The 11,942-nt window shown below is 39.1% G+C and overlaps 1 protein-coding gene across 8 annotated transcripts in view; it reads right to left on the minus strand.

The window, feature by feature from the left end:
* Positions 1-11,942, minus strand: part of syne2a (spectrin repeat containing, nuclear envelope 2a) — a 64,458-nt gene that overhangs the window by 13,653 nt on the left and 38,863 nt on the right. For all 8 annotated transcript variants that reach the window (XM_085133548.1, XM_085133547.1, XM_085133543.1 and 5 more), the window contains 8 exons: positions 11,189-11,336; positions 10,697-10,791; positions 9,732-9,963; positions 7,963-8,160; positions 5,913-6,020; positions 4,524-4,679; positions 2,320-2,478; positions 1,753-1,919 (listed from right to left, as the gene is read on the minus strand). In XM_085133548.1, coding sequence (XP_084989674.1) covers positions 1,753-1,919; positions 2,320-2,478; positions 4,524-4,679; positions 5,913-6,020; positions 7,963-8,160; positions 9,732-9,963; positions 10,697-10,791; positions 11,189-11,336 — 1,263 coding nt within the window. The remainder of the gene's footprint in view (positions 1-1,752; positions 1,920-2,319; positions 2,479-4,523; positions 4,680-5,912; positions 6,021-7,962; positions 8,161-9,731; positions 9,964-10,696; positions 10,792-11,188; positions 11,337-11,942) is intronic.

An 11,942-nucleotide genomic window follows, 5' to 3' on the forward strand; every position in this document is an offset into this window, starting at 1 on the left:
AATAATATTTTCAATGCTAAAACATAATTAGTCATGTCAAATTTACTGTTTTATAAAAAAGCACATTATTAAATAGACACACTTACTGAATGGATTAAAATAGAAAATTAAAAAGAAAAACAAAAAAACCCAAACATTTTCCCAGCTTCAGTCAAAACATTAATGTATATTTTGATCGTTTATATGAGAAACTACTGTGGCTTAATACAGTCAGTATAAATTCTGTTCAGAAAAACATTCTTTCACTTTGCAGATGCAACCAACTCGGTCCACTAACCAGTCTCTTTCTCCCATTCACTCCTCCTGCACCTCCGACAGGCTAACAAAGGCCAGCAGCTTCACGCCGAGGCCAAACAAAGAAACAAAACCCGGTCAGAGGCACTCGCTCAGGAAAAGGACACGAAGAGAATGGATAGAGAAAATGAAGCAGAAAGGAGCTGGAGGATAAGAGAGGATGCATGGCTATAAAGTACAGCGACCACAGGAGGGCTCAAAGTTAGCCAGACACTGACCTCCAAAAGGCATTTACTGTTCTTACAGTACTTGTTTAATCCAGTAAGATGTATTTTAGATAATTATTCCCTGAACTAAAGATTAAGCGACACACTGCAATACAAACATGACTATTTAAATCATGCCTACTAGCGATTGAAAATAAAACATAGATAAGGAGCATGAATGCTGCTCATTCGTGCAGAATTTTCACTTCTGCAACTTACATACAGAAGTGTATAAAGAAACCTCATAGTTTCACACTTTTTTTTCCATTAGAAGCATCTAATTAGGTTCCAGGACTTTGCTCAGTTAAGTTCACTAGCAAACCTTGGCTGACTGTTCTGGGTTTAAAAAGTGCATGCCATGTTTCTAGCAGAGGCAGACAGTTAAAAAAACAGAGACAGTGTAGTTCATCTATTGGCAGCATTATAGGATGGCAGAGAAACTCTTCTCCATGAAGAATTCTTGGCTCCCATCTTGTCTACATGTGGTCAAGTCAGCTTAGATCTGCTCACTGGGTCTTTTGAGAGGGCCTCAATTTGAAAATCAGCAATTAATACATACCGACATATGCATCCCTCCCACCCACCCACCTTCAATAGTTATCCCAGTGACAGGCTACAGAGAGGGAGGGTTTTTTTCAGAGTGGACATATGCTCCCGTCTGAGGCTAGGCGCAGCCAATTTTTTTCATGGTAGAGGTGGAGGGGCTAAACAGCAGTGCAAAAAGAGGAGTCTGTATCTCCTGCTCTTCCACAGGACTGTCCATCTGTTTTTAAGGGGTCAGGGGGGGCAGTAACAGTTTACAAACACAGAGGCTTAACCTCTGCAGTCTGAACATTGGAGGCCATGTATTCCTGACAGCTGCAGAGCATAGCTAACGCAGCAGCAGGTGGATGGATACACAGAAGAGCTGCTCTTTAATTACAGCCTTTTTGGTCCTTAATTATGCCTTTTACTGCTGAGTAGGTTTGATGTGAAAAGTGCTCGGTGGGGGGATAATGATGTGAATTGCTGGTTCTGTACACAGTAAACCTGAATCTTCTATAAACCATTGGCCACATGCACAAATACACACTTCATCTTTTATTCTTACCATAACTTTACTTTTAGTCTTTGAAAGGTGCTTCCTGAATGGGGAGCCACACTGTATATACACAATTTGCTTTCTTAAGTGCCTTTTGCAAAGTGTTTAACTGGCATAAATAAACACTTTTGTTAGCAGGTCACACCATGCAGCTTCTGTGGTTGCTCTCACCTGGCTTCAATTTGGTGGAAGAGGTTGTGCCAGCGCTGGTTGACTTCCTGCAGCGACTCGTGGACCTGTGCCTGCTTGGCCTCGTCACTGGCTAAGAGCAGCTGCTCTCCCAGCTGTTTCAGGTGGCCTTTATTCTCACTAAACAAGTTAATTTCCTCCATACAGTCCTGTAAGGAAACATGAAACGATGCTGATATATGTACATTATATCCTTTGTGAACATTTAGTCCTTAAAACAGCAAGTAACCTTGGAAAACCTGGAAACTATTCCAGTGGTTCTCAAACCACATCAAAACTCACGATTAACAATACAGGGCAATAAGCCAAATGTTGTCTGTTTTTTCACACCTAATCAAGTTTTAGTCCAAAGGCATAAAATGAATGAGTTATATTCATTAAACCTGCCCTGGACTTAAAATAGAGCTTATATGAATGCCTTAGTTGATGAACTAGTTGTTGGAACACACACTTCCTCAAAGTAATGTCAAAATAATACCCATAAACAATCCCTTCGTGGTTGAGGTGATTATGGTCTATGAAACTCCAGTGTTGGGCAACGCCTCGTACCTTCTTTAGTTTCTCCACCATTTCTTTGATGCTCAGCTCTCCCCGGTGGCACACTTTGTGCTCCATCTGAGTCAGCCAATCACAGAACTCCTTGTTTTTGTCATTGAAGATGGTCCACGCATTGAGACGATCTGCGATTTCCTGCTTGCGCGATGACACCTGGGAAGAGTCAAAGCAATAAAAGTGGTGTTTAAGCAGTGCTGTAAGTTAAAGATTACAAGTGTGAACTACCTATTCTCAGATAATCACCATGCTATGTTTGCACATTGGGTATACAGCTACAATATAAAGCCCTGCTAAAATAATTCACTCTAATAAATCTTCAGTGCTGGCAGTTACAAAGTGCTATGGTTCAGAGCACATCTACTGATTCTCTAACTAAAACTTTCCAAGATCTTTTACAATGTTTTGTTACAATTAACAAGCAGGTCATGGAGAGCAAAATCATCTATAGTTGTAAACGTGGTACTTTCTTTGGCAAATTTACTGTCGACTTGCAGGAAACAACAAAAAGAGTGGTGACGAACCTCTTTATGACTGTCAGTCCAGTCTGAAACAGGGTTAATTGTATTGACTCCCCCTGGTATGCATCCAAGAAACAGTCTGACCCAAATATAGTGCACAAAAAAGCATTTGTGTGGTTGAACTTGGTGCAACTGGGTGTATAACTGATGAAATTTGTAGGGCACTTCAAAAGCCCCATGCATAAAAATGTGTGATTACATGGTATTAAAGATTAAAACATGGTAAAAATGTTCTCTTGCTACAGTTAAATAGCATTTCATCTCCAACAGAATCAGTAATCAACTGAATTGAGAAAAATCCCCAGGAGAGTCTTGATATTTGATGAAATTAACAAGGTCCATTTACCTAATGACAGCTTAATACCATGAAAACACCCCATTTCATTGCTGCGGGGGGTGATAATCTTTTTGAAGCTAAAGGGCTTAGCATGCCCATGGGGCATGTTACATCAGCCACAGTGCATTGCTCAGTGACACTTTTATTTTAAAATGAGCCCCGCTTTGGTTTTAATGAACTGGCATCGGAATGGAGGAGAATTTAGGGTGCATTGTGAGCCGCGGTCACCCTGTGAGGACTTAGTGCTTCCCTGGAACAATAGATCCAGTCCCTTGAATCCCCCTTAGCCCAGCCGAGCCATCTGCTCATCAGACCCATTCCCCCACCTACCACCTGTTAACTATGCAGAGGAAACTGCAGTGGCTCAGATCCACGCCCCCCGGCCATGTCAGGGATGAATACGGATTAAAAATGTTTGGTGTGATCTATCAGCTGAAACTAACAAAAATTTGTTTTAAGACTACTGTCTAGACTTTTCTATATCAAACTAACAAAAACGATTCAGTACAAAAATACACACACCTAACTGTGAGTGAGTGGTCTTTACTGGAAGAAAGTTTGCATACAGAAAACAAGAGTACTACACACACAATGCATTCCTGGCTGCTGTTGCTATAACCGTGAAACCCAGTAACTCCTGCCAAGACAGGGGCAGGTGGACTATAATTGGGGACTCTATTAGCATGAGCATAAATTAAACCATAATCCCTGACAAAAATGTATAAAGCTTGTCATAACTGTGTGTTTCTCAAGAAAAAGAGTGATTTTGTGCTTAAGCCGAAAGACTTAGTCGCAGGAATTTGAGCCTGTGTGTATACAGCGGAGCTACTTTCTGCAATAATGTAGTTACAGAATTAACCCCCTGTTTTTTTAGACAGCTTCATGTGACTGCTGTGATAGCCTGACTTTTTCAAGCTCTCACTTTAAAAAGACTTCTCTTTACTTGGCTGATACGAGCAGAACAAGCTCTGCTGGATACAATCTAAAAACAACCTGTGAGATTCACCAAACTGCAGAGGAAATATTAACAAACAAGTCATTTGGCATGCAGGGAGGCAAATTGCTGAAAAGGAGACAGATGCAGTTTTCCCTCCATGAACCTGCGCATGCTGGCTCTTTTCTCACAAACGAGTGTAAGTGTCTGTGTGTGTTTGTGTGCGTGTCTCTGTGTGTGGTGTAAGGCTTTGTGCTGCTGGTCACCGCCAAAACACAGCTGGTAGCAACTTTTCCCTCCTTCTCTCCCCAACCTCTCTTTCTCTCTCTTACCTGTTTCATCTGCAGTCCCTAAGACACACAGTCCCCCCGCTCTCTGTTTACATATAAACTTCTCTGTCAGTTCTCACCTTCATACACAGCTCTTCCCACTGACTGTGGAGTTGCTCCAGCTGCTTCTCCAGCAGAGCCGAGTCACTGGCCGTGACATACTGGGACAGGTCCGTCTTCATGTTGGCCAGTTCCTTCAATCCGATGGCCAAATGTTGCAGAGAGAGCTCAGTCTCCTGCATAACACACACAAGCATGCACACTTGAGCACCCGGTCAGATAGCCATGTACAAGTTGTGTGTGAACACGCTTCTCTCTTTTCGCTCTGACCGTCCAGATTAAAAGGCTGTGGACGGGACAGGGGGAGGGTAGAAGGGGTAGAAAGGGGGAGGGGAGTGAAAGCATGGTGATATTAAATAAAGGAGGGGTGGGGGTAAACTCAGAGGTTCTCTGGTGGGATGGGGGTAGCTACCGATGGAGTTGAAGTGTTCAGAAACTGGCTAGTTTTCAGACCAGTCCAGAAAACTGCAAATGATTAATTGGGATTTAAATGATAGGTTACTGTCATATAGGTGCCAATGGCATGCATAGAGAGGTGTCAAATTTTCAGTGTTACAGCAATGACAAAACAGTTTCTGTTCTTCTGTTTTTTTCCCCAGTAAGTATATTTTTTCAGTAAATTACACAATGCCCACTGCTGGCAACCCTCAGTACCTGTTTTTCTGCAGCATGTGGATCTGATTCTGAGAATTAATTTGCAGAGAACGAGGTCCTACTCTGTTAATACAAAGAGTTTTTCAAAGACTGTTTCCAAAGCAGAGAAGGTGACTGTCCTTGGCGAAAGAAGCCGCAGTACTAAAATGTGAAAACCCTATTATCAGGAATGCAGGTGTCTGAAAGCCTTGATAGTCCTTGATATAAAGCATTTCTCATATCCATATATTAAAGCACAAATTTAAATGTATTTTCATGCATTAAAATCAAAATTGAATCTAAACAGAGTTAATCTTCTCTGCACCGACAGAACCAAAGGCCATATTTCTACATATTTGATCTTGTAAATTACAGATTGTGTGTTTTCTAGATAATTTAATGCTTTAGAAAAGTAGCAAACATGCACATTTATTATATATGGAGTTGCATTACTGTTTAAACTTTGTGCAGGCTGATTGCAATAAAACTATAATAAAGCTTAAAAGCTCTTTAACTGCTTTGATGAATAGAGGTAGATTTCATATGCACAACTGAGTACAAAAGGTTCTATTCTGTCTGGAAACCATACAGCATAGCAGCTCATTTTATTATCAAAAATTAATTTATTTAACAGTATGTTATGAAATGTATTTTCACCCCACTGTTAGAAAAGTGGAGCTCTGAAATACCCACAGCAGTTTTATACAATTTATATCCCTCTACTTTTCACACATTCACAAACACATGAAAACACATCCTTTACAATATTAAATCACCTGGATTAGAGCGGAGTCCTCCGGTCTTTCACACGTCTGTTGTTTCATCTTTAACTCATGCATTTCAGACACGATGTTGCTGATTCCTTCCTGACACTGAGACCACATCTAGACAAGCAGCGTGACACAGAGCGGTCAGAGATATCTGGAGTGTGCTTGAAAACACATCAATAAAATGCCTCAGAGAAGACAGGGACAGCTTTAACATGTTAAATTATCAGACACCAAATGTGCCTTCCAAAAAATAAATTTAATGAACCCCACAAAAGGAAAAAACTCAGAATGTCATCAGTGTTCTTAGTTTTTCAACAGTAAAGCTTTCAGATGCTGTGATAAATCCTGAGTGAATTTTTTAAAAAATATTACAAAACCATAGCTCTTTGGGTCCTTAAAAATGTAATATATTATTCTATATGATGTCTGCAGTAGTCAGTTCTGTTTTTCTATCAATCTATGTGTGATCTGACCTTTAAAACGCTGTTCAGAGGGATTTCCCTTGTCCGGGTTGGATCCTGTTGAGCTTAAAGGGGTTAACACAACTTTGCCTGACCTCTCTCTGGTCACGAAACCAGTCAGATGTCATAATTAACACAGCTCACCCAGCACAAATGTTAGGGTCTGAATATTCTAATAGTCAGAGAGCAAGCACGCTTAGCGGGACTTGACAAAAAATAATGAAAGGGTGTGCTCATGTATCTGTATTTTTAAAGGTATTTTTTAAAGTTATTACTTGTAATATAAGATTAGGGTGGTGTTTTGTTCGATGTCTGGTCTGTCTAGGTCTTACGGTAAAGCACTGAAGGAATGAAAGGGGCAGACACTGGCAACCAGCTGTCTCTGGATGTGGATCATGGAGAGATTTGAGTCGCTCTTTGATCCCTCTTGGCAGGAACTCAGTGCCAGGGCAACACACCAGCTTGAGTGTGTGTGTGTGTGCGTGTGTGTATGTATGGGTTGTTTGGGATCAGGTCCTAGATATGGGTCATGCAAAGCAGACACCTCCTACTCCTTTGTTAGTGCACAGACACACTCTTTTTCTTGATTTTCCTGAAGGTGCAGTTTTCTAAATACTCAAAATAAATCAGGCAGTGATATAAATGCAGTTTTAAGGTAAAACCTAATATACTGTCTCTTGATTAAGCTGGAGAGTGGATGGTAAATGTTTATCTTGCCTTTTATATGTGTAGATTTTCTTTCTCACCTACATCTTTCCATGTTATGCAAAATGTTTCCTTTAGTGTTGGAGCCTTGATACAACAGTTGAGGCAATACTTGTCCTATTTTAGAAAGCTACAAGTGTATGTTAGGAGTGTGGTAATAAAACGCACTCATTTTTGTTGTTTGTTATTTATTTATTTTTACTTTTACTTTTACTTCCTGATACTTTCATTTGGTCCTTTGGGTTAGGCTTGATCAGTTTAAATCAAATACAGCAGTTCACACTGTATTAACATGTTGGGTATGATGTGTTGGGTGCCACAATCCAGTATATCAAGCTCAGCCACCAAAGGACACCTTGTGCATAAAACAGCCTGGCAAATGTCTTTGACGGAACAGCGAGAAATGATCCAAGTGAATGAGAACGACTTGCTCTGTCAGCGGTTATAAATCTGTGGGCTGGGCCCTCCTGGTGAGGCTATGGAGTAAAACTAAGCTGAATGAATATGATTCATGCAGTGAAAACCAATGGGAAGGAGTTTGCTGTGCTGATCTTTATTTCACCAAAGTTCAACTTGTTCTTTATTGCTAATGATTGATAAAAACCTTTCAGGCGGGTGGGGGTGGGCTTTCTTTTGTTAAAAGTGACACATGAATCTGTCTCCTGCAGGTCCCTGATGGTAGTGAATTCCCAGGAAATTATGGCAAATTGACCACTATGTTTTCTGAATTTTCAGCTTTGGGTTTCTTGGGTCTTTCTGAACTGTATAAAGACTTTTGACTATTAATCAAAAAAGGGAGATTCGGATATGGATTTTACTCGTACACTTTTAAATAACCGATGATTCAGATATAGCATAAAAATGCTAAAAATTAAACACAGGCATGTTACCTTAACAGTGGTGTAAAGCATGTCTCTTCTTTCCCTCAGTAGTGATGTGGTTCGTTGCCAGGCTTCATCTATGGCCTGAAACTCTGACTGCAGTCGACTGTGACACTCTGAGTCCTTCATTGTTTCACACAGATGTTTTCCAGCCTTCAGTGTCTGGGTGTACACAGCGGAGTGCTGATCCAGAGACTCTGTGATACACTTTGAAAAAATGTGGGGAGAAATAGTCGTTAGGGTGAAAATTTTGAGTAAAAATGTTAAAAACCTAAAATTAAATATAAAAATGCTGGAGAAGATGTGGATCAGAAGAGGCACATCATTATCCTATCTTTTGGGACTGCCCTAACTTAAAAAATTACTGGCTGGGAATTCATAAAACTTTGTGTGAGGGTTTTAAGATATAATTTGACATCAATTTTGTAAATTTGTACTTGGGCTTGGTTGCTGGCTCGGTCCGGGGAGGGGACACAAAACCTTTACAAGTGCTATTAGCGGCCAGCAAAAAATCAATAACCAGAAAGTGCTTAAATCCAACTCCGCCAACACTTGAGGATTGGTTTAATGTGGTTTTTGAAATATTTAAAATGGAAAAACTTGACATTCTTTTTAAAAATTCGAAAAGATAAATTCTACAAAATATGGAATAAATGGATTAGCTTTGTGTCCCCCATCCGCCCTGAATTTAGGTAAGACCAGCCCTGAATTTATATATCTCCCATGTATCGTACAATGTCAGGTTGACCCTCAACTTCATAATATGTACCTAATATAGTCTTTGTAAATAAGTTAAACATGCTGTATTATGTAACACACTGTCAAGCCAACGAGTTTATTTATTTATTTTTTGCTATCAGAATGTAAAACAAAAGGACTAAGAAAAAGGTTTAATGTCAATGCACTTTATTGTAACAAGTCCTTTTTTTTTCTTCAATAAAATATAATAATAAAAAAATAAATAAATAAATAAATAAAAAAAAAACTAAAACGTTAAGTTAATATGACTGATCTCCCTTTCAAAGCCCTCTTCTCATGCATTTCTGGGACTTCAGCTGCTCTAGAGTGAAGTCCCTTTCTGTCCCCTTTTCCTTCGTTCCTCTCTTCCACAGCATGGCTTTTGTGATGTCTTCTTCCCCTCACCCCTAACTGGTCACAGCAGACGGCCACCCCTCCCTGAGCCTTGTTTTTCTGGAGGTTTCTTCCTGTTAAAAGATCATTTTTTCTTCCCACTGTTGCCAAAGTGCTTGCTCATAGGGGGTCATTTGATTGTTGGGGTTTTCTCTGTATCATTGCAGGGTCTTTACAATACAAAGCGCCTTGAAGCAACTATATAAAATAACACTGAGGTTAACTGAATTGAATTGTCTCTGCTGATTCTGGTTTTGGACACTTAGACAAATGAGCTAAGCCTGGTGAGTACGGCTGGTTCATCAGCAAAGATTGTGTTGGTTTAGGCAAACAACAACAACTTTTGCATGCTGGCACACAATGGTATGGATTACCATTCAGACATGTCTTTTACTGATGTACACTCGCAGCCATAGGAGGAATTTCTAGTGCGCAATCTCGTGAAAAATAAAACAAACAATGAGCGTGCTCCTGGTAACACTTATGCCCTGATGCAGTGTCTGTGGGTTTGAGAACTGTGAAATCTTCATGAACATAGCAAATCCCCCACATTTTTATGGGTGGATTACTTAAACTTCATGGTCAGACTTTATACAGAAAAAACAAAAAAATTTCCACTGTATTGTAAAATACATTTTTATACTGACCTGGTAATCATCCACACAGTTCTGCAGCTGATCCCCTGCACAGAGAAAGTGTCCAGTTGGGGGCAGCAAAGAGTCAGCGTCCCTCAACAACTTCCACAGATGTTTCAAACCATTCTTGTAGATTCTCCATTGGTGCAGCTGTTCCTTTGTTAAGGTCCGGCTTTGACCAGCCAGAGCCACGGAGCTGAACCAGCCATTCTTTAAACTGACCACTTGTGCCGTGAGCTCAGATCTGTACAAACCAACAAAATACAATTTCAGTTTTTGTGTGTCATTGGGTCCAAAACAATCAACTAAAACTAAAACCACATAAACAAATAAAATAAAATGGAGGCGGAAAAAAAAACTGTGTAACAGCGTGTCCACATACATACACACATAAAAACAAAAAGCATAAAATTTTACAACTAATGCAGCATAAAGACATCTCTGTCACAGCTGATTTTTCTGCAATCTATAAATTACCAGCTGCAAAATAAGTGGGATCTTAAAAATGTCTTCCAGCTGTGAGCAGCGGTTCCAGCAGCGAGGGAAAATTCCCTCTGGATTCTTTCAAAATTCTGAAACCGTTCCCAGCTTCTCAAAATTCAACGATGGATTCAAGGACATTGAGGAAAAATACAGCAGTTGTCTGCCATGCACACACACACAGTAATTTGTTTTCAGTTAGTTTAAGACCTCATAACAACCACCTCTCATTATTTAAATCACCACAGCCATTTGTCTTTTGCAATGGATCCTTGCAGCTGTATTATTTTCCACACAAATCAAAAGGGTATGCCCTCTACAAATATTTTCTTTTATGATTATACTTTGACCATTTAATGTCTCATGTATTTAAAGAAAATACTACTGATACAGTTGTTATTTTATTACACTAGCAACAACAAACAAGTATTTTATGTAAAATAATTATATGCAAAGTATTTACTTCTAAGCCTTTTCTTGACTTATCCATCATTTACCTTTTCTCTCCTGTTTCTTTTTCCATGGATTTGATTGCATCACAGAGAAGATGCTGCAGAAGCTGATGTCCAACAATTATGTCACCCTGAAGTCTCTGTGGGAGCAGAAAAGAGGGCACAATGTGATTCTTACATCACTCTTTATCTTTTTTTTTTTTTTTTAAATAAACACTGTTTACGATTAAACACTTCAAAAGTGTAATAAAATTGTAATTACATTTCTTGCAGCATTACAGCTTTTCCTCAAAATAACATGAAAATTGCTCCAGTGCTGCAATGCTCTCAGTCTCAGCGATAAATTAAATTACTGGGTCGAGGAGGTCATTAGTTTGGCTTGTGAATGTGAATTATCACATTTTTCAAATAGTTACTCATAGGAGGTATAAAGATGATTATCAACTTTGCTGATTAAAACGAGCTAATAGAGCAGTTTTTACATAGTTTTTATAACTAAAAGTTGTTGTAACTAAAAATGAATAAAACATATTCTACCTGATGGACAATCAGCATCTCTTGAAGGCTTGGATAACTCGGATTTTTTCTGCACACTGCTTCCTGCTCCAGTTTCTCCTTGATCTGTGTCAATCTTCCACTCTTTTCCTGAAAGCTCAGGGAATGCTGGCACTCATCCTGCAGTTCTCTTGGAAAGAAATGTACCACACATCAGCATGCAAAGCTTTCTTTTATTACAGCTCAGAAAATGAACACTCAGTGCATCCATTGTCTCCAGAAAATGACACAATAAGTTATTGCTCAGAAGAATTTGGCAATAGACAACAACACTACAAAAAATCCCCCCCACCTTCAGTTATGAGGCTTTATGTATCAGGAAGCAAAAAGAATCTGGTCCATTGCAGAAATTAAAAATAAGTAACTATAAGCTCAAATTAATATATAACAGATATAACATATAACATATATGGCATACACCATATATTACTCATTTAACAAAAATGTAATGAATTGCTGCATTAGTGCTTCCCAACAGACGCAGTGTAATATCTCTTGTTGTACTTCAGAATCAGAATCTTTTATTGCCATTGTAGCAATCAAACACTGAACAACGAAACTGACGTGCAATTCTCATTTTCACAGTCAAAATAAAAATTAAGTAATTTTATTTATTTTTAAAAGTGAGTTAAAATTGATAAAAGATAAAAGAGATTGTATTTAGCTAACCTTTACCTCGGTAAGAACCTAATTATATTTACTGTGTTATAATATGTAAAACCTAAGAATAGAGGGT

The sequence above is a fragment of the Neolamprologus multifasciatus genome, chromosome 15 (assembly GCF_963576455.1).
Source record: "Neolamprologus multifasciatus chromosome 15, fNeoMul1.2, whole genome shotgun sequence".
Classification (NCBI taxonomy): Eukaryota; Metazoa; Chordata; class Actinopteri; order Cichliformes; family Cichlidae; genus Neolamprologus; species Neolamprologus multifasciatus.